We start from the raw sequence: 22,921 nt of genomic DNA, 5'->3' as shown, positions 1-22,921 counted from the left end.
CTCTTTGTTTGGCAGTTCTGTTTAAACTCAAAGTGCTACACAGGTGAAGAAGTAGAATCTAATAGGGAAAGTATTACGTAATTACTTTATTTAATATTTAATGAATAATTACAATTAGCACCATATCCATTGATTAAATAAAGTACTAATTAAAATAGCAAATTCCAAATAACTCTCTATATGATAACTATTTATCATATACAACCCCCCACTAATCAACACCTTCATTATGGAATCTAGGGCATGTACATATGTACTGCCAAACCCCAATCCATAGTACATGTCCATATAAGAGCATCTGTGCATCTGATCGGGTCTCGTAAAACTTGATAAAACACTTTGTTCAAATAATTATAAATAATGTATCATTTTATGTAAAATAGATTTTTGCAAAACCATTTCCAAAACGGCACTGGATCTAGATTCTAATCCGACCATGCACAGACAGTCTCTATCTTGGTGTTCCCCAATCGAGAAATGGTGACCATGTTGGATAACTCATTCACTCACAAAGTGTTCACGCATTCCCAGAACACCTGCTTTGACTCGCTTGAGTCTCAGTCATTGATGAACCAAAGAATGCGATCACACTTTGCAGTGACAGGGTTCCCTCAGGTATAGGGTGTCGGTGACACATGTCTATCCCTTCCTACATCTGGTAGTAATACATGAGGGAATCGACAAAATAGATTCTTCGCCAATGCACACATCAAACATGTGAGCACTCACATTCGTACCCGGACATCACATGTCTAGGCATACCCAATGCGACGACCATATAATAAGGGTGCCCAGCCCAAACCCTAGTCATGACTACCATTTTAAGTAAAACTTAAGGACACATAATGCTCAAAAAGTTTATATCGCATGTGACAATATCAAACTAAAATGTATAAATGTTCAATACAAAGGTGAACCGGGTTGAATCGAACCGAACCGGGTTTGATGGACACACACTTGTCCAACAATTACAGGTTCACCTAGGGGGTGTTGTGGGGATTATGCCCTTAATTTGTTGTCTTTTCTGATCTGAAGTTCATCTTGTATCATTTTCTTTTCCATTTCATACTCAATACATTGCTGATCTTTAGTAAAAAAAATGTTTTTCTTTTGGAATTGATGTTTTTGGTGATATGGGTATTTAATATGAGATCGGGGATTCCAAACAGGTTTTGGTGGGAATTAAATGCAGGGATTGACTTCTTAGATTTCAGACCATCAGAGGTTGCAGCAGCAGTGGCTATATCTGTATACTCAGAAAACAAAACAGTGGAAATTGATGAGGCTGTATCTTGTTTCTTACATGTTAAAATGATAAAGTAGGTGGTGGAGCACACTGGTCACTTTTCATTACATGTTCAAAAAAAGTGTTTATAGCTTTTGCAAATTGCAATTATTTCCTTTTTTAGCAATCTGAACAATTTCATTAAGTGGGTCTTTAATGTTTGGTTTTGCAGCAGAGATTGTTGAAGTGTCTTGAACTAATCCAAGATGTATCATTGATTAGTGGGTATTTTAAGGTTCCAAGTGCTTCAGCTCCATCAGTTCCCTAGAACCCAACTGGGGTGCTGGATGCTGCTGCATGCTTGAGCTATAAAACAGATTAAACAGTTAGGTCATGTGCAAATGCTTCTCATACTACTCCAGATGCTAAGCGGAGGAAACTGAACAGAACATCTGAGGTGGAGTCATGAGGGGTGGTGGGGCTCTCATTTCCAGTGGTGGAGTCATGAGGAATGGCAACATTTGCTCAGTATAATCTGCTCCCTTTGTTCTATTCTTATACAATTGTTGGATCAGTTTTTTTGGTCTTTTCTTTGGGGTGGGTTAGGTGGACATAAGCAGCTTTTTCATTTGAGGCCCCAGGGTGATGGGATATTGTATTGTAATAGGATCGTTTTGATTTAATGTAATGACCTTGTATAAATTAGAGGCTAGCTTCATGGTCTCCAAAAGCAAGAAATGGCATTATTGGCAAATTGCTTTTTGAACATCTCAAGGCTTCACAGAGAATACGATTAACACTGTCAATGGATTTTATCAGATTTTAACTGAAATTTTGTATAAACTTCAAGATAGAAAGAGTGAAATTGTTACAAGTGATTCTTTCCCCAATGGTTGAAGTCTTAAATGTTGAAGAAGAAACATCTGATTGTAGCTAAAATCTATTGCTGCTCTTTCTCTTTTTATAATCTCTACTGAGTTGCATAGTGAGAGATAGGGAGAGAGAGAGGACTGGGGAACATAGTCCCACACCTTCTCATTGTTTCATGGCTTTAATCAATCATACTTCAAAATTTGTTGGCTGAAGCAGATTTTAGGCTGAAGAGAGGACTGTGGGCTGCTGATCTGCAGAGTTTTGAAAAAGATAAAATGGAGGAGGAGAAAGGGAGAAAAAACAAAGAGCATACATACACTCTGATTTTCAAAAGATTCAAAGTTTGTTAGCTGAAGAAGATTTTAGGCTGCACAAGAGCATTTTATTATTACTTCATTAAATGCCCTATGCACTAGGCAATGAGAAAAAAAGAAAAGAAAAGAAAAACCAAACTTTTGTAAGATCCAATACAGTGCCTAAATTGTCATTTCAGGTTTTGGGAAGAATTTGAGTGTCATATGTCAATTGACATGCCCATCTACAAGAATAGTGAATCTCTATTATGTTGGACAAGTGTGTGTCAATCAAACCCGGTTCGGTCCGGTTCAACCCGATTCACCTTTGTATTGAACTTTTATACATTTTAGTTTAATATTATCACATGCAAAATAAACTTTTTGAGCATTATGTGTCCGTAAGTTTTACTTAAAATGGTAGTCACAACTAGGGTTTAGGTTGGGCACCCTTATCATATGGTCGTCGCATTGGGTATGCCTAGACATGTGATGTCAGGGTACGAATGCGAGTGCTCACATGTTTGATGTGTGCATTGGCAAAGAATCTACTTTGTCAATTCCCTCATGTATTACTGCCAGATGTAGGAAGGGATAGACATGTGTCACCGACACCCTTTGCTTGAGGAAACCCTGTCGCTACAAAGTGTGAGCGCATTCTTTGGTTCATCAATGACTGAGACTCAAGCAAGTCAAAGCCGGTGTTCTGGGAATGCGTGAAAACTTTGTGAGTGAAGGAGTAATCCAACATGGTCACCAATGCCCGATTGGGGCACACCAAGATTGAGACTGTCTATGCATGGTCGGATCGGCATCTGGATCCAATGCCGTTTTGGAATTGGTTTTGCAAAAATTTATTTTACATAAAATGATAGATTATTTATGATTATTTTGAGCAAAGTGTTATGTCAAGTTTTGCGGGATCCGATCAGATGCATAGATACTCGTATATGGATATGTACTATGGATTGGGGTTTGGCAGTACATGTGTACATGCCCTAGATTCCATAATGATGGTATTGATTAGTGGGAGGGGGGGTTGTATATGATAAATTGTTATCATATAGGGAGTTATTTAGAATTTACTATTTTAATTGGTTCTTTATTTAATTAATGGATATGGTGCTAATTGTAATTATCCATAGATATTAAATAAAGTAATTAATTAATACTTTCCCTATTAGATTTTGCTTCTTCACCAAGCAAAGGACTCTGAGATAAACAGATAAAACCAATCTGAGATAAACAGATAAAGCCTATCTGAGATAAACAGATAGAGCAAATCAGGAGAGAGAGTGTTAGACTCTCACAGGGATTCTTCCCATCTGGGTTTTGGAAACCCATCTATAAATAGGACCCAAAACGCAGGAGGGAGGCAGGCTTCCACGTTTTTCATAGCCACCCCCTCCCACGTTTCGGCTCTCCTCTCTCTCTTGGATTTTCTTCTTCTTGCTCTCTAGTTTTGAGAGCTAGGGTTTTAGAAACCCAGATCTGGTTGGAGATATATTCGGATTGGCTTGGAGAACCTTGGTAGCACCATTGGAGGCTCAGATCTATCTGCTTGGAGTGCTTCTTAGAGGAAGAACCACTGTCTATTGGAGGAGCAACACTTGAGGCTCACTAGGTTAGCAGTTCTTGATTAATTCCTTCTGTTTTAATTGTTTAATATTTATGGGATGCGAAAGAAACTCGAATCGATTTATTTCCACTGCGCATTCGAGTATGGGATGGATCCTTCTTGCCATGTGATGACTAGAGATGTATTTTCTCTGTCCCTAATGTATTCTATAATGGCGTGGAACACATGAGGGAAAGAGAAACCCTATTAGGGATGCACCAGGATTCCCATGGGCGACCATGGTAAACCCTAAAATTAAAATGGGGCACCCATGGGACACCATGGGATAACCCAAGGCATGCAATACCCTAGTTGATTTATAATTGGTTTCCTTAGGGAACCATGGTTTGATCTCTAGACCGTTGTTTGACCAACAGTGTAGTATCAGAGCCACCTTTCCCACCCATGAATATTAGATAATTAATGGTTAATTTAATTATCATGAGTGGGATGCAAGTTGGCACATGGGTGGTTATAATATGGTTATTGTAACAACCTTCCCATGTGCACATGGGTAGTTACAAGGTTGTTGGTATAACAACTTACCCATGTATGATGAATTTGATTATTGATTTATTTATTCCAATTATTGAAGCATATATCCAAATAGTTGATTATTATTTTTTATTTTTTAATCATGTGTGTGTGGGGGGGGGGTAGTGCACGCTGCCAAGCCTCTGTGCACGCCCCTCCCCCTTTTCCCTGCCCATTTGTGTATTTTCCTTTTTTGTTTTGGGCTGCTGCCTATGGTACCAGTCGCTTCTGCCTATGGTGCTAGTGGCTACCGCCTACGGTGCGCCGATTACGCCATCTGCCTGGTGCCGTGGCTACGCCTACAGGAAAAATAGAATTTTTTATTTTAAAGGAAGAAGATGGGTGAAGGGATCCCTCCCTCCACTCACTTGTAATTAAAATATGATTTTAATTTTTGAGTTTGGATACATGTTATCACATGTGATGTGGTGGTTCAATGATTGAAGGAATCCATGTAAATTTTTATTGGTTTACTTGCTTTAATGCCCATGCATGAAATTATATTATGATGTGATTATGGGAATGACATTCTAATAAATGGATGGATTGTTTATGTAAGTGATAAATGGGGTTATGGGTGGATGTGATGCTTCTCTTTTTTTCTCTCTCTCTCCCTATCTTTTTTATAAACAAATGTACTCCACCCTATGGGCAGCCCAAATGGTGGGTTGGTTTCTCCATGCGGGGTTTCTTTATTATTATGGAAAAGAAAGTGTATAGAATTTTTTCCTAGATTTCCATTGTAATTTTAGAGGAGTTAGGACTCCCAGGGCATGTTGATGGTGATCCACATGTGGTGCTAAAAGCTTATGGAGATGCAAATCACTTACTTTGAAGACGTGATCAGGCAGAGGAGATGATCGAGGCGTGGCATCCATGGCATAGTTGATGCACCCAAGTTATTAGTATATTTTTATTGGAAGGGTTATTAATTGCTTCTAATAAAAATGCCGCCATCCCATAATCACCTTTAATTAATGTTCATTAATTATGAATGTTTAAATCTGTCCATGATATGTGAGAGTTGATTAATCCCTCTTTATTCATAATACATGTATGATATGGACTAGTCTTAATCGGTAGACATGTCCATGGTGTCACACCCCAAACCACCCCCTGGGAGGATTTAGGCATGTGACCGGATATCCTACAACATCCGCCAACCCCCAAGGATCTAGAAGCAGTATTTACACGTCACAAACCACACATTGAGGTTGAAAGTTAATAAAAGAATATAAGAGTGCAACGGAAGATCGAACTACCCACAAATGATTTATATTACTAATAATAAAATCCCAAAAACCTATGTTATACCATATACATATCCTTTTATATTCAATAAGTACATTATCTTAGTAATTACACTTCTTGAAAGAAAGACACTTAAATAATAACAAAATCGTCGCTAAGCAACGAGATGAGGAAGATCTACAATTCCATCAACAGCTTCCTCACCCATTGGCAAACCCGTTCCTGCAAAATCAACTAAAAGAGAATATACAAGAGTGTGAGCTCCACCGAGCCCGTGAATGAAATATAAACCATGAATGCACATGTAAGCACAACCAAATGAGTCCTACATGAGGTGCAATTCATTTTATTTATTAGCCACCTAACATCACAACTAAGGCAGGTTAGTGCTACTACAATCCCTAATGCATGTATCCCTGGTACAAGCTTGATTACCCCTTCCCGCGATACACCCATTGAGTTGTCGGAGAGGACCAGTCAGCTCCAGCATCTCCCTACCTAGGTTAGCCTGACCAGCCCTCTGTGATTATCCTGTGAAATGACCGTCAACACATAACTCAATGATCACATTTATTTTCTTTTGGATTATATTGTGGCATAAAGCCCGGCATATAGCTCAAGGTCACATTTCTTTTCCTTATTATGGTTTTAAGCCAGGCATATAGCTCATAATTGAATTGTGGCTTAAAACCTGACATATAGCTCAAGGTCACATTTCTTTTCCTTATTATGGTTTTAAGCCCGATGTCACATTTCTTTTCCTTATTATGGTTTTAAGCCTGACATATAGCTTATAATTGAATTGTGGCTTAAAACCCGGCATATAGCTCAAGGTCACATTTCTTTTCCTTATTATGGTTTTAAGCCCGGCATATAGCTCATAATTGAATTGTGGCTTAAAACCCAACATATAGCACAAGGATTATACGGTCACTCCCACAGGGATTCAACACCTTAATCCCTATTAGCAAGGGTGCGTAGCACGAGTGATGAAACTCTAGCCCCATGTCTATATGGCATCGTATGAGTCAGGCGATGTCAACCACATCCCATAATACGGGCTACCACAGGCCTCATTTCCAAGCCAGCTACGGCATCTAATCTAGCAATTCCACATACAAGCATTATCATCCATTTCCAATGTTCATCAGATAAGATTCAGAATTCAAATGAAAATATAAAACAATTTAAAGTAATTAAAGATAGTAAATATTGTTGTTGTTGTCATGACCCATCAGTCGTGTTACACCTACACTCATGGTGTAATTCCACTCACCTTGATTTGGTCCTACTAGTTCAGATGTTTGTTCAGTTTTGGTTGGTATCTGGCTATGCACCTCGAGCACAGAACCAAATCCCCAAGCAATAAATTAGAAATATGTTATTTTAATTATTCAAATTGTTTTGGATAACCTAGTGTTAGTCTAGGCTCCTAGGTCTAACTCGGTGCTCAATCCAAGATCACTTTGAATTCTCCGGGCCTTGCACTAGGCTTTAGGCCCATGTTCCGGTGCATCATCCGAAGAATGTGACTTAGGGTCAATATCATATTTTATCACTGTAGTACATGGTTCTAGGTCACAATATCCTTACAACACAGTCCTTAGGTCAGCAGTACTGTAGGACCAACATAGGACAGGGTTTCCAAGCCCTGCGGGGCCCACTTGGGTACCCAAGGTATACATAATTATGGACAGATGTGAGGAAGAGTATTTTGGTCATTTTCCACCTCCGTACACTATTTACAGTCCATATGTGGAGGTCCCCCAAGTCAAATCAGCAAAACAGTGAAGTTTTCATTCACTGGGTGATGTCTGCATCGCCCAGTGCCATCACCTAGAGATTGCAAAACCGGAATCAAGCTGAGATTCCAAGGTTTTGAACCACGGGCAGTGCATGGATTCTCTCCCCATGCATGTTAGGTCATCTTGGACCCCAAGGGGCATACTTTGTACTAGTCCTTGTGGATTTTCAATTGGGCCCACCACTTGGCTGCCAGAGGCTACCCAGACAGCCCTGAGAATAGTAACCCAGCATAGCTTTAGCTATAAGCCACGGTTTTGGCTGCATGCAAGGGCAGATTTATATGTCTAGTCATGGTATTAGGCTGTCCCTACCAAGATCCAAGCAAGGGCTAGCCCATATGCACAGATCCAAGCCCAAACTACCAAATCTGGGTGAAATAAGGCAGTGCAGCCATGCATAGAGACTGATCTCAGTCTCAGGAACAAAATAGCAGTAAAAACATCATTTAAAAACTCAGATCTTCTATGCAACAGGTTTGCATGTTAGGTCTGAGGCAGCTCATGGCAGCCCCCAGCTGTTTTGGGCTGCCAATGGCCAGAAATGCTACCAAAACTCAGAGATCTAAGAAGATGGGTGGAGAACAGTAGCATAGCAGCAGGTATAGGTGTAGTTTTATACCTGAGAACAGCCAAGAATGGCTGCCGGAGCTGGGCTTTGGAGGTAGGGACAGCTTCCACTCCTTCTCTCTTCTTCTTTCCCTTCCTTTCTTCTTCCTCTCCTTCTCTTTTCTCTCTTTTCTCTCTTCTTTTCTCTCCCACGTTTTCAGCAGTAGAAATAGGTTCTAAAATGAGGCTGAGTCCTCTATTTATAGACCAGCCCTTGACTAGGGCCTGTTTGGCTGCTTAGGCCCATTTCAAGAATGCATTTTTATGCTAATTCTCCCTTATTTTAGCCACATAGGTGGGATCCACATGGATCCAAAGGTATGAGGTGGTCCCCCAGACTCCCTTCAACCTATGGAGGGTGTTTATGTCCAACATGGGCGGTTCCCACACATCTGCAGATCAAAATACAGCAATTTCCCACTCTAAGAGATGTCTCTGGGTGATGTGTGCATCGCCCAGTGCCATTGCCCAGAGAATTCATCCGCAGAATTATTTGGATCGAAATGAAATTTCAGTCCATTTAGAGACATAATTAGATCATGGTTCCTTCTAAGAAAATGAAGCCCTATGAATCTATTTTCTATCAAAACTGGAATCAAAGAAAATGAATATTGGATTATGGAGTTATGTTATTTTAATTACACAAAGGTCAACCTGTCAAGACAGCAGGATCCGGTTTTGACAGCAACTTGAGCTGAACTTTTAACTAACTTAGAGCCATAACTAGGTAATGGGGTATTCTAACAAAATGCAGCCCTATGAGTCTAGTTTTTTAAAAAATTGGAACCAACTCAAATGGAGTTCTGGTGATGGAGTTATATCTTTTTAACTAAGAAAATGTCAATCTGTAAATTAGCAGAATTTGTCATTTATGTTGGGATTTAAGATGTATGTATGGAATTGGGTTCTCATCATCAAATCAATCATTAAAATTGATGTTTGGCTTTAAAAATTCCCTTATCTAAAATACTTAAAGTTATGAGGATCATCATTAGTTTAACCTAGATCTAGGATTTAGTCCAAGGGTTCTAGAATCAAGGGATAGTACCTTCCTCAGACTGTACATTATGCAGTGGGCTGTACATCTACAAAGGTCTACAATCCATCTTTTGATAGGTATGTAGGAGGATATCCTCGGGGCTTCTCCATTAAATTCAATCACTGGAGTGACACCCCACATTAGTGCTTGGATGCCATGTCAGGGGTTTCCTGTCCTACATTCAAATCCCCAGCCAGTCAGGGGTGGGTTTGACACAGGGCCTCCTATTGAAGATAAATATAGAAAGTGTGTGACATGACCCCGCATAAGCCGACAGGACATTGCCAAGACCTCTATCCCACATTTATCTATATTTACCTCTATCTAGATATGTTAGGGTATGGATAGTGAGAGGCCACTACGACAGTGGGCCATCTTTCATGATTCTATGATTCTAACTAATGCAATAGGTAAGTACATGATTTGGATGTATGTTAGCCGACAGGATCTAGACATGACACCCAGGTGGCCGAAAATATTGGAAGCCCATGAGGCGAACAGCTTAGTCCACACTACCACAGTGTGTATAATGACTCCCGACAGGGTAAGTTATGCATGCAAGGGTTGTGGGTATCCAATTCATCTTTTGGGTTATGAGGGAAACCAAAATCATGAAAGACCATTGATGTGTGTGTGCTTAATTATTTTTCAATGGTTGTTAATTAGCATGTGATTTTTATTTGTACATGTGTAGATTATTATACGATGGCTGCCGTTAATTCCAACCTGTTAACACTCATTAGCGAATACAAACTTAACGGTACAAACTATGTTGATTGGTACCGGAGCATTAAGTTGCTCCTGGCTGTTGAAGGATTGTATACAGTTCTAGATGAACAATTTCCTCCTCAACCCGACCCGAACGATTTTGAGGCAAATGAAGAGATGCAGGATTTCCTCATGAGGGATTCCAAGGCATCGCTTTATATCCTAGGAACGTTGGAAAAGTCAGTTCTCGACTCGGTCAAGGATATACGCATTGCTGGGGGTAAGATGGATAAGCTTGCTGAATTATTCAACAAGCAGTTGACACACGCCCATTCTGAGTTGGTGAGTCAAATTCACAATACCTAGATGTCCCAAGGGACTCTAGTGATGGATCATGTAATGAAAATGATCAATCTATTTGAAAAATTGGAATCCATGGGGACTGATTTCAGCTTGTGATACAAGACCAATGTGATTTTAGCGTCACTCACCTCTGATTATGCACCCTTCAAGATGTCCTACAAGATGTTTGACAAGGAGATGGAGCTCACTGAGCTTGCTAACGCACTGGTAGAGGCTGAAGCGTCCTTGAAAAAGGACAAGGCTAAGGTCAATGCAACTGAGGCAAAGCCTTCCTCAGGTGTGAAGAAGAAGAAAAAGGGAAGTAAGAGTAAGACCCTGAAAACCAAGGGTGGGAAGTCTAGCAATAAAGGTAAGTGCTTCTATTGCAAGGAGGGTCCTTGGAAAAGGAACTGTCGTGCTTACCTGGCGACTTTGAAAGATAAGAAGCCGAATGAAACAGAAGTTGCTAAAGAAGGTACATGTGATGTTCACGTTCTTTATGAGTCTAATTTGTCTTTTGAACCGACCAATTGTTGGTTAGTGGATAGTGGTTCCACTATTCACATTTGCAATGATTTGCAGGGGTTCAAGGAGACAAGGAACCTGAAAAAAAATGTGCTGCGTCTTCAGATGGGCACTGGAGCTGAGACCATGGTAATGGATGTGGGGACTTTTATTTTAAATTTTAGTTCTGCTTGTTTAGTTTTAAAGGATTGCTATTATATACCCTCTTTTAAGAGGAAGATCATTTTAGTTTCAAAACTTATTTTGGACGGATATAGTTTCTTCTTTAATTCTAAGTTAATTATTCGTTTTAATAATTCCTTTGTGGCATCCAGATATATGTAAAGTGGTTTGTATTTTCTAGATTGCCCTATTAGAACGAATGTTTTTTCAAATGTTGATTTGAAACGGAAAGCAGCTCCAGTGAACTCAACATACCTGTGGCATCTAAGATTAGGTCACATTAACTTGGACTGAATTAGTAGATTGGTGAGGGATGGGCCCTTAGAGAGTCTGAGGGTGGAACCATTCCGCACATGTGAGTCATGCCTTCAGGGCAAAATGACCAAGAAACCCTTTAGCAATAAAAGTGCTAGAGCCATAGATCTGTTGGAGTTGATACACACTTACGTGTGTGGACCCATGAACATACAAGCAAGGTATGGGTATGAGTACTTTATCACATTCACCGATGAATACTCTAGATATGGTTACATATACTTGATGCGTAGGAATTCTAAAGCCTTTGATAAATTCAAAGAATTCCAAGCCGAGGTCGAAAGACAGCTCGATAAACACGTCAAGCCCTTACGATCAGATTGTGGAGGGGAGTATCTATCGGATGAATTTAAAGAATATCTCATATCCCAAGGGATAGTTAGTCAACTAACTAATCCAGGCACATCACAACAAAATGGTGTATCCGAACGATGCAATCGGACCCTATTGGATATGGTCCAGACGATGCTCCTTTATAGTGAGCTACCTCTTTCTTTCTGGGGGTACGCTTTAGAGACGGCAATTTATATCTTGAATAGGGTTCCATCTAAGTCTGTAACCAAGACACCCTTTGAGTTGTGGAAAGAGTGAAAATCCAGTATTCAACACCTTGGGGTATGGGGTTGCATAGCACATGTGCGAAAGCAACACACAGAGAGGTTGGAATCTAGGACTTCAAGATACTATTTCTTAGGCTACCCTAAAGGCACGAGAGGCTATTATTTCTATAACCCGGTTGATCAAAAGATCATTGTAAGCAAACACGTCACATTTCTTAAGGAAGAAATGATAACCCAGAGGTCCAAACCAGTAGTCATTAAAGAGCTATCGGATAGGTCAGAAACGTCACTTACAGAAGTGAGACCAATTGACATACACACTAAAATACCAACACCTGAAGAACCTCGACGCAGTAGAAGGACTATTAGACCACCCACTAGGCTTACTCTTCTAACCGAAGAGAAAAAGTAGAAGAGTTCCATGGTATCGGTTGAATCGGATGATGATTTGATGACATACTCTGAGGCTCTAAAGGATGTTGATGCCACTAGGTGGTTGGAGGCAATGCGCTCTGAAACCAATTCGATGCATTCCAACATGGTCTGGACTCTAGTCGATCCACCACTTGGCGTTAAGCCGATTGGATGCAAATGGATCTTCAAGAGGAAGATGGGCGCAGATGGAAAAGTCAAAAGATTCAAAGCGAGACTGGTGGCAAAGGGCTATACCCAGAAAGAGGGTATAGACTATGAAGAAACCTTTTCACCAGTGGCGATGATAAAATCCATCAGGATTTTATTGGCTATCGCTACACACTTTGATTATTAGACTTGGCAGATGGATGTGCAGACTACATTTCTAAATGGATTCCTGCAAGAGGAAATCTACATGGAACAGCTAGAGGTGTTCTCTTCCTTGGAGGAAGAAAGAAAGGTGTGCAAATTGCAGAGGTCCATTTATGGACTGAAGCAGGCTTCTAGGAGCTGGAACATCAGGTTTGATCAATCAATCAAATCGTTTGGTTTTGATCAAAACATGGATGAAACATGCGTTTACAAGAAGATCAGTGGGAGTGCAGTATGTAGATGACATATTGCTGATGGGTAACGATGTAGGATTTCTTTCATTAGTAAAATAATGGTTATCCACAACGTTTTCGATGAAAGACCTTGGTGAAGCTAGCTATATCCTTGGGATCAAACTCGTAAGAGATATCCAAAAAAGGATGCTAGGCTTGTCACAGGCTACCTATATAGATAAATTCCTGGCCAGATTTAGCATGGAGAACTCCAAACGGGGATGTGTCCCTTTTCGATATGGAGTCTGTCTTTCCAAATCTTAATATCCTTAGTCTCAGATAGACATTGAAGAGATGAAGAGGACTCCCTATGCCTCTGCAGTAGGGAGTCTTATGTACGCTATGTTGTGTATGAGGCCGGACATTTTCTATGTAGTTGGTATTGTGAGTCATTACTAGTTTAATGAGTGGAGGTGCCATTGTATAGAGGAGTACAAAATAGAAACCTGCAGCCGATCCCAATTTTTAAGAACACCTTGCATCATGTGATGTGGCTAAAAAGGTGTTTGGGTTAGGAAATTCCTAATTTTTTGGAGTAGTCCCTGATCTTGTCAAAGGCCCTACTCCCCTATTATGTGACAATAGAGGGGCCATTGCACAACCTAAGGAGCCTAGGGCTCATCAGAAGAACAAGCACGTGTAGCAGAAGTATCACCTCATCAGAGAGATTATCCAACAGGACGACGTGAGTATCTCCAAAGTGGACACAACTAAAAATGTGTTTGATGCCATGACAAAGGGTTTATCTCCAGGAGTGTTTGAGAAACACATGGAGGGCATGGGTTTAACATATATGAGGATTGGCTTTGATGTACAAGTGGGAGATTGTTGGACAAGTGTGTGTCCATCAAACCCGGTTCGGTCCGGTTCAACCCGATTCACCTTTGTATTGAACTTTAATACATTTTAGTTTAATATTATCTCATGCGATATAAACTTTTTGAGCATTATGTGTCCATAAGTTTTACTTAAAATGGTAGTCACGACTAGGGTTTGGGCTGGACACCCTTATCATATGGTCGTCGCATTGGGTATGCCTAGACATGTGATGTCAGGGTACGAATGTGAGTACTCATATGTTTGAGGTGTGCATTGGCAAAGAATCTACTTTGTCGATTCCCTCATGTATTACTGCCAGATGTAGGAAGGGATAGACATGTGTCACCGACACCCTTTGCCTGAGGAAACCCTGTCACTGCAAAGTGCGATCACATTCTTTGGTTCATCAATGACTGAGACTCAAGTGAGTCAAAGCCGATGTTCTAGGAATGTGTGAACACTTTGTGAGTGAATGAGTTATCCAACATGGTCACCACTGCCCGATTGGGGAACACCAAGATTGATACTATCTATGTATGTTCGGATCAGAATCCGGATCCAGTGCCGTTTTGGAAATGATCTTGCAAAAATCTATTTTACAGAAAATGATAGATTATTTATGATTATTTTGAGCAAAGTGTTATGCCGAGTTTTGCGGGATCCGATCAGATGCACATACACTCATATATGGACATGTACTATGGATTGGGGTTTGGCAGTACATGTGTACATGCCCTAGATTCCATAATGATGGTGTTGATTAGTGGGGGGGTTATATATGATAAATTGTTATCATATAGGGAGTTATTTGGAATTCGCTATTTTAATTGGTTCTTGATTTAATTAATGGATATGGTGCTAATTGTAACTATCCATAGATATTAAATAAAGTAATTAATTAATACTTTCCCTATTAGATTCTGCTTCTTCACCAAGCAAAGGACTCTGAGATAAAAACATAAAGTCAATCTGAGATAAACAGATAAAGCCTATCTGAGATAAACAGATAAAGCAAATCAGGAGAGAGAGAGTGTCAAACTCTCACAGGGATTCTTCCCATCTGGGTTTTGGAAATCCATCTATAAATAGGACCCAAAACGCAGGAGGGAGGTAGGCTTCCACATTTTTCACAGCCACCCCCTCCCACGTTTTGGCTCTCCTTCTGTCTCTCTTGTGATTTCTTCTTCTTGCTCTCTAGTTTTGAGAGCTAGGGTTTTAGAAACCCAGATCTGGTTGGAGATATATTCGGATTGGTTTGGAGAACCTTGGTAGCACCATTGGAGGTTCAGATCTGTCTGCTTGGAATGCTTCTTGGAGAAAGAACCACTGTCTATTGGAGGAGCAACACTTGAGGCTCACCAGGTTAGCTGTTCTTGATTAAATTCCTTCTATTTTAATTGTTTAATATTTATGGGATGCGAAAGAAACTCGAATCAATTTATTTCTGCTGCGCATTCGAGTATGGGATGGATCCCTCTTGCCATGTGATGACTAGAGATGTATTTTCTATGTCCTTAATGTGTTCTATAATGGCGTGGGACACATGAGGGAAGGAGAAACCCTATTAGGGATGCACCAGGGTTCCCATGGGCGACCATGGGAAACCCTAAAATTAAAATGGGGCACCCATGGGACACCATGGGATAATCCAGGGCATGCAATACCCTAATTGGTTTATAATTGGTTTCCCTAGGGAACCATGGTTTGATCCCTGGACCCTTGTTTGACCAACATATTAATGGAGTCCACACTATGTCAATTTGTTGGAAATCTTAGAAACCAGAGGATCACAGTCCCTGCCACTCAATTTATTTAGAGTTCCAAGGCAACCCCAGATCTTTGATAGCAAGACAACCTTGTTCAATGTTGAGAATGTCACATATATAGAGTTCCAAATGCTGATATGTATTAGAGAAGCACACCCTTGCAACTAAACTAGGTTAAATTGGAGCCCTACTATAGTGTGAATACTTGATAATGAGTGATAAGGGGAGAGTTGCAATATTGAAGAGTTTTGATCTCCCCTTCCTTGGCTACCAAGTCCAACATGTCTGATTTTTTTCCTCCCTTCTACACACAAAGAAAATGCAATGCTCTCCATGATTGCAAAATGTAAGAAGACCATCATCTCCTATTCCCCATGGATGCTGTAGGTAAGTTTCATATATGGACTACCTTTTTTTTTTTTTTCTCTCTTTCATTTTTATTAGCTATGAATCATTCCCCATGGATGCTGCAGGTAAGTTTCATATATGGACTGCCTTTTCTTTCTCTCTATCATTGTTATCAGCTATGAATCATTTAACAACCTGAAATTACAGTAATTGAAGATGGATCAAATCGGAGCATGGGACAACGGCAGTTATTTTGTTTGGGTTGTGCGCTTTTAAAAAGAAGTAGGATATTGGTGCTTGATGAAGCTACTGCATCAATAGATAATGCAACAGATGCAATACTACAGAAAACCATTAGGACTGAATTTGCAGATTACACTATTATTACGGTGGCACACAGAATACCAACTGTAATGGACTGCACAAAGGTGCTCGCCATGAGTGATGGTAAGTCTCACCTTTAGCCTATGTAGCAACCAACAAAGAAGACTCCCTGCCATATAGAAGGAAGGCTATTAAAATGTTTTATAGATATCACAGAAGGAAAACTGTTTTCCTTTTACTTTTTTTGGGGTGGGGGTGTTAGGTGGGCAATTTTTGGATAGGTAGGCCCCAAGGAGAGTTGAACATATGACCTCTTTATTTGGGGGTGTGGTCCTTAGCTGGGGAAGGGAAGCTGCAATTCACAATCCCAATAGTTAGATTTTCAAGTCATCTCTTTTAGGTGAATATTTTCCTGGCAGAAAGCTAGGCCACCATCTAGTTTCTGCTTTGTACTCCACGCTAGAGGGGGCTCACAGATTGTTGTGCCCGCGCAGACTAATGAGCAGGTGGGTTGGATGTGCAAGGATTATATATGAATGTACATATGTCAATTGGTTTTTTCTACTTGATATTCCAATATTTTATCAAATCTTCTAAGATTATGATAATCCCCTCACTCCAAACAAAAAAAAGGGGGGGGGGAGTGCTAAACTACCAGTTTACTCCTTAGTTTTGTGCATCAAAAGGGTAAAAGTAGTACACCTTTGGTCCTATTTTATAAAAATAAAATTACTAATGAAAGCATTAATCCAATGCCAACCTAGTCAACTTAATTTCTCCGATAAAATTAAATAATTATCAAGTGCTTAATTGACTGTCTGAGTGTCTAAAACCTTCTATTTTCTCCTTTTTCAGGTAAAGGAGTGGAGTATGATGAACCAACGACGTTGATGAATAGAGAAGGATCTTTGTTTGGCCGGCTTGTTAGGGAATACTGGTCCCATTTCTACTCAGTTAGTCAACATTAGCTACTGAATAACAGTTCAATGTGGTAGTTTAAGTAGGGAGGCCCTGAGCATGGATGGAGCTCAATAGGCCATGCATCCTTCTCTTGCCTGTGTAATTTATCATGCTCCAGTAATTCATTTAGTCATTCTCCATAACTAAGTACTTTATAGATAAATCATTTCCACTTACAATCTTCATTGACATTATACCCTGTATTCCACTTAACCTAATCTTTTATCATTTACATGATGACACTGTACATATACACAGATTCACCAGAAATTACATTTCTGATCAACATATAGTCAGTAAAAGCATACATCTAGAATCATACCCACCAAAAAATTACTCTCTGTGCTATACTCCTTGACTTCATATAACTATGTCAGCTAACTACACGTTAGGCTACTCAAAAAGGAAGAAACTGTTATTCACAAAGAAGATCACCAAGGTGCCTGAACCTCTGACTGAAACTTCATCTCATAACTTACACCCTTCAACTTCAGATTCTCATTTTCTTTGTCATAACTTGCACGAGCCTCTTTTAATTCCATAAATTTCATTTCAAGTTTTTTTTTTTTTATCTCCTCTTCCAAACAAGCCCTTTTGAACATAGTTTCTTTGTACATCTTTGTGTCGATTTCCTCTTCTGAGTCAAAGGTGACGATGCTCACAAGCTGGTGTAGTCGAGTACGTAAAAAGCCAACATTCATACCTAGTTGCTTAAAGGCCTTCAAGCTTTTGTCCCAAGATTCAAGGTCATTCTGAGAGGTAGTAAGTTTGCAATCTCGCATGGCATCAGCCACATTGACAGATATGTTGCTGTCACAGTCATGCATCCGCTGGATCTCTTCCCTGTACACAGTCAAGGATTTATCAGGTATGGCTAGAGTCAGTCTAGGTCTCAACTCTTCCTTAACAAAAAACCAGTATGGATACCATTTTGAGTTTCCCCACCCAGCTCTATCCATTAGATTCATCATAGTTGAGTTTGCCGGAAACTCTTGAACAGACATCTGCAAAATCAACACCCATAATAAAATAATGGAGTACTCTGTGAAGTTCAAATGAGAGTATACTGACAGCAGCTGGCCTGATATTCAGGCAATGGAAAAGGCTATTGAATTAACTAAACAAACCAATATAAAAGGAATTCAGGTACAAATTGCATGTGTCGAATGGATCAGAGAAGGCAGGGTTCCCCTGCAGACCATTCAAGCTAAAATTGATCATTGTTCCTACACAGTTCGAACTATCTATAAGGTATTAGGCATCCAAATTTGGATATTTGTAGATGAGGGTGCTACATACTGATGTTGTATGCTACCACAACTCTTCAGCTTCCATGTATTGAATAACAAGTTAGAGGCAAATAAGAAGCATCATAGAGCTGCACAACCAACATCCTCACTAGGTTAAATGAGGTTCGAAAGACTTGAAATGAGTCAACCAGCCATGAAAGTCCTAGCGACACCCAAACAAATTACAAACCTATTGTTTCCCCTGAGCAGACAAAGATTTGAGTGAGGGTGGGCCCTGGTGCAACGGTAAAGGTTGCTCCATTGTGACCAAGTGATCATGGGTTCGAGTATGGAAACAGCCCCTTTGCGAAAGCAGGCGTAAGGCTGCGTACATTATGACCCTCCCCAGACCACGCACTGGCAGGAGCCTCGTGCACTGGGGGTACGCCCTTATAGGTAAATAATTTAGGAGTGAATCTATGTAAGGATAAATAGGCACCCACCTTATCATTCTCCATCATGATGACAAAAAGAGGTCCATCTTCTCCATAGCGAGGTACATAAGAATATGGACAATCATCAGTATGAGAAGGAAATGAACATGGGGGCCTAATGGAGTAGGAATTGCCATGGGATGAGGTTTTGTCCTTGCTCATTGTCTCACACTGCCAGGTGACAACCCATCTGGCCCACTCCACCATCCGTAGCACAAAAGAAGAGTATTTACAATCCCCTTCCTTGTATCACCAGTGAGCTGCAAATCCAAATTCTTCCTGCAAATGCATCTCCGTTGTTCGAATCTGAACTTCCAGTGGGACCATGTCTCACCCATTACCATAGTGTGTGAAGAGATTGGTATCTGCAAATAGAATTCCAGGTCAGACAAAGAGAAGGAACCAAGACAACAATCTTGTAATTTAATGGTTATCTATGCCATACCCATTGAATTTTGGATTGACTATGTAGTCTTTGAATTTTCCAGGCACTTCTAGCCATATCTGATGAACAATTCTAAGTGCTGCATAACAAGCTTCTTCATTCTCAATGATCAGTCTCATGCCATGGGTATCATAGATCTCATCCATGGTTAACTTCTTCCTAAAAAGTAAGCCTAAGAGTTAATTCCTAATGTAGCATTAAATTACACAATATTGATATTGTAATTGTTGCGGACGGAAACCTTCGATACGCGGTTCGCCCACGGATGAGCCTACAAAAACCAAGCAAGCGCAAGAGAGCCAGTGTGGCTCTGGCCTAAGACTCTCCGACGCTCAAGTCCGGTCTCTAATGCAACAGCGTAATAGCTTAGTGAAAGTGAGATGAGCGTTTGAGCTCCATACCTAGGTATTTATAGGATGAGATGAGACGGTTAGAGGAGTCCTTGTATGGTAAGAGTCCTTTGTTGGTAGGACTCCTCCAAGTGGAGCGGAGTGGAGAGTTATTTTCGAAGTCGGACTCTTAATGAGGTAAGAGTCCTTGTAGAAGCGTAATTCCATATCATGTTGGGATTATGGTTCGATCCTTATCCCGTGATTCTCGGGTGGCGCTGATGTGGCATCGCGATCCCTGGTGGGGAGTTATTGATGCTTCTGGGAAGGGCTCGGCCTCGTGCTCGGCATATACGGTGTGGGAGTTGCTCCCAGACACATGTGTGAGCTCGGCTAAGCCTAGGCGCTATGCCTATAGCTGATTTGCGTGGGCTCGGCAGGCCTGATGCTCGGCCATGGAGCCTGATCAAGTTGGAGACGGATGATATCCCCTTCTCTGTTGGTGTCCAGTTTAGTGCCGCGCACCGGGTGCTCGGCCCGGTCCTCGGTGGGCTAAATGCTCGGTTGTGATGCTCAGCCAAGAGAGGGATTGAGGTGGTGCCTTTCTCCTAGTGACCGGTTTGATACAATATTGAACAGCTCGGCTCAGTCCTCGGGCTCGATCTTAGTATATCCAAGTGGCAACTTCTAGTTGGTTGGGGATTCTATGACTCATCACAGGCCCCCCACTCATCAAGGCTCGGCTCGTCCTTGATGAATACAATCTTTCGGTGTGTTGACTATTCTGTCCCGAGGCCGAGTCTGAGCTCTTTCTCTACAGCGATTTGACGTTGTATAGACTGACAGTTAAGGTGTCAGTGCCACGTCACTCGGCGCCATTATGGCGCTCGAGAATTAAAATCGTCTCTTGATCTAGACCGTTGAATCTTGCTGAGTTCTCCTCGACCGTCGGATCTCAACAACTCGGAGGCTATAAATAGGCGACTACTCTTCTCTTATTCCTCACTATTTCAATCCTTTGGAGCGCTCGGCTAGCTCAAAATTCTTAGATCTTCTAGTGCTCGGTGTCTTCCAGCCTTTTAGCTCGTCAAGTGATCAGCTCTCTTTCAAGCTTCGTCAACTAGTAAGTCCTCTCTCCTTGACATGTCAGTTGGTAGTGGTCATGAGGGCGAAGTGCTCGCCAGGGTGGGTGAGCCTACAAGTCTGAGCCGAGAGCTCTCCACTCGCTCTCCCTTTATAGACTTACTGGGCTCAACCTCAGACGAGCCCGCCGCAGTGGAAACCCATAAGGCCAATGTTGCCAAAGTCCCCCTACCCAGGAGTCTGGCCATGAAGCCCGGCCTATTGCCGAAGATCGAGCCGAGAGCTCATGATCGTCCTCGACAGACAGCGAAGAGTCAGATGAAGAGAAATCTTCCAAAGATGGGGTTGGCTCGGGCAACTCTACCACCAATATCGCTGAACCTGCCAAGGGAAGTGTCACCACGGTTGAGAGCACGGTCATTGAGGCCGACCTCCAATGCTTGAGGGATACTTACGCCATTCTCGAGGACATTAAGCTTCAAGCTCTCAACCCCGGGGAAATGGCTCGCTTTATTCAGCCCGTTGAGGTGGCTCTGTATGAGATAGCCTTTAAGTACGCCTTCAGGTTCCCGATGCTTTCGTTGGTGGACCAAATTTTGAACCGCTTCCATCTATCCCCTGATCAGCTGACGGCAAACGAGTGGTTGCTGATGTATGGCTTCCATGTCTTCTTCCGCCTGATGGACCGAGCCGCGAGTGTGAATCTCTTCTCTCGGCTCTAGTACTTGAAGAAATCCACTGAGAAGGGGTGGTATTATTTCACTCGCCGAAAACAAAAGTGCTCGGCATTGAATACCTACAAGTACTTGGATCGAGTACCGACCTCCAACAAGTACTAGAAGCCTCGCTTCTTTTTTTCCTCCATTCCGAATTGTCCCTTCCGAGTTGAGTGGAAGGAGATCAAGTTGAGTTATGTCAACAGGGTGCTGCCCCTTAATGAGTACGAGCAGACCTCGTATGACCTGATTCGTCAATTCCTGCCCTTTGAAGTCCTGCAACTCTAGGATGAGGGGTTTCTTCAGAGGTGGAATCCAACCCCAGTTAAGGAATCTGAGCCGAGCTCACTACTTATGATTTCTCTTGATCACGCTTTAACTCCCCTCTTTTTTGCATTGGTCGACAACATCCCTCAGATGGACCAGGCTCGGATCAGGGCCGAGCTCCTCGAGGACAACAAAAGTTATAGAGAAGGCCAAGGCTAGAGCTGAGGCCTCCAAGTCGGGAAAGGGCAAGGCCGTCCTGTCGAGCTCGAAGGACACGATTGTCGGCCTCGAGGCTAGGAAGGGCAAGGACACGACGAGCCCACCGAGGAAGGGGAAGGGCAAAAGAGAGAAGGGCGAGTCGAGCCCACCGAGGGATTTGAAACGCCAAGCTCTTTGTCAACCTCTCAGGTGGTAATCCTCCCGGGGTCGCCTCAAACCTAGGGATTGCTCGGTTGGCTCTGGGGAGGGCCTCGGCCAATAATATTTCAATCCAGCAGAGCTGGCACCTTTTCTCGGGGGACTCGGCTTTGACTTCTGCTGCCCACGCTAAGGAGTGGCTTGACACAGGTTGGCTCCCCAAGGACAAGGGCATGTTGGAGGAGCTGACCGACCCCGAGCTCCTCTCCACCCTCTTCCAAGTTTTACCATGGTAAGCTTCTTCCCTTTTCTTGCTGAATACGTTTCCTTCTTTGAGCTTGGCCTATTTTTTCAAGGGTCTCTCTAAGGCGGTCGAGGCCACTCTTCTGCTCGAGCGAGTTCTCAATGAAAATGCCTCCCTCGAAGCCTAGTGCCAGCAGGCTGGGAAGGAGCCTAGCGTGGCCATCCAGGCACACCGCGAGGCTGTGTCGAAGCTTAAGACTATCGAGTCCGACTTCAAGGTCCTCTGAGATGAGGTGGCTAAGCACAAAAAAGAAATGGAGGCCCTGAAGACCCAGCTTGAGCAGTCCAAGAAGAAGGCCGAGGCTGACCTGGTGCGTGCCCAAGCCGAGGCGGTGGATGAGTATCTCGGGTTGAAGGAATATGAGGAGCTATGCCATAGTCTGCAAAAACCCTCATACGAGTCTGGGTACGATGAGGGCCGAACCGACCTCCTGGCCGAGCTCAAGGCTGCCTACCTCGACCTCAACCTCTCTCAGTTCGATGATGATGCGGCCACTGTGGTCGAGGAGTTGGGAGACGAAGAAGGGGTGGCGGTTGACCAGGCCGGCACGACAGAGGTCATCCCACGGGTCGAGCCCTCCACTCTTGCCGAGGACCCGAGGACTT

At 42.0% G+C, this 22,921-nt stretch overlaps 1 protein-coding gene and 1 pseudogene across 1 annotated transcript; one reads left to right on the top strand and one right to left on the bottom strand.

The window, feature by feature from the left end:
- The first annotated feature begins 15,930 nt into the window (after positions 1-15,930).
- Positions 15,931-17,103, top strand: LOC122646577 (ABC transporter C family member 10-like). The gene is made up of 2 exons (XM_043840154.1): positions 15,931-16,255; positions 16,988-17,103. The coding sequence occupies exons 1-2, from the start codon at positions 16,042-16,044 to the stop codon at positions 17,098-17,100; spliced, it is 327 nt and encodes a 108-aa protein (XP_043696089.1). The 5' UTR covers positions 15,931-16,041; the 3' UTR covers positions 17,101-17,103.
- Positions 17,104-17,523: 420 nt separating this feature from the next.
- On the bottom strand, positions 17,524-19,413 carry LOC122644871 (annotated as a pseudogene).
- Between the last annotated feature and the right edge of the window lie 3,508 nt (positions 19,414-22,921).

The sequence above is a fragment of the Telopea speciosissima genome, chromosome 11, assembly GCF_018873765.1.
Source record: "Telopea speciosissima isolate NSW1024214 ecotype Mountain lineage chromosome 11, Tspe_v1, whole genome shotgun sequence".
Classification (NCBI taxonomy): domain Eukaryota; kingdom Viridiplantae; phylum Streptophyta; class Magnoliopsida; order Proteales; family Proteaceae; genus Telopea; species Telopea speciosissima.
This window is presented reverse-complemented; position numbering and strand designations above follow the sequence as displayed.

Bases quoted from the DNA above. Each gene is read 5' to 3' on its own strand.
- LOC122646577 (XM_043840154.1), top strand. From the start codon at position 16,042: ATGGGACAACGGCAGTTATTTTGTTTGGGTTGTGCGCTTTTAAAAAGA. The intron at 16,256-16,987 runs GTAAGTCTCACC...CTCCTTTTTCAG, and splicing joins GGTGCTCGCCATGAGTGATG to GTAAAGGAGTGGAGTATGAT.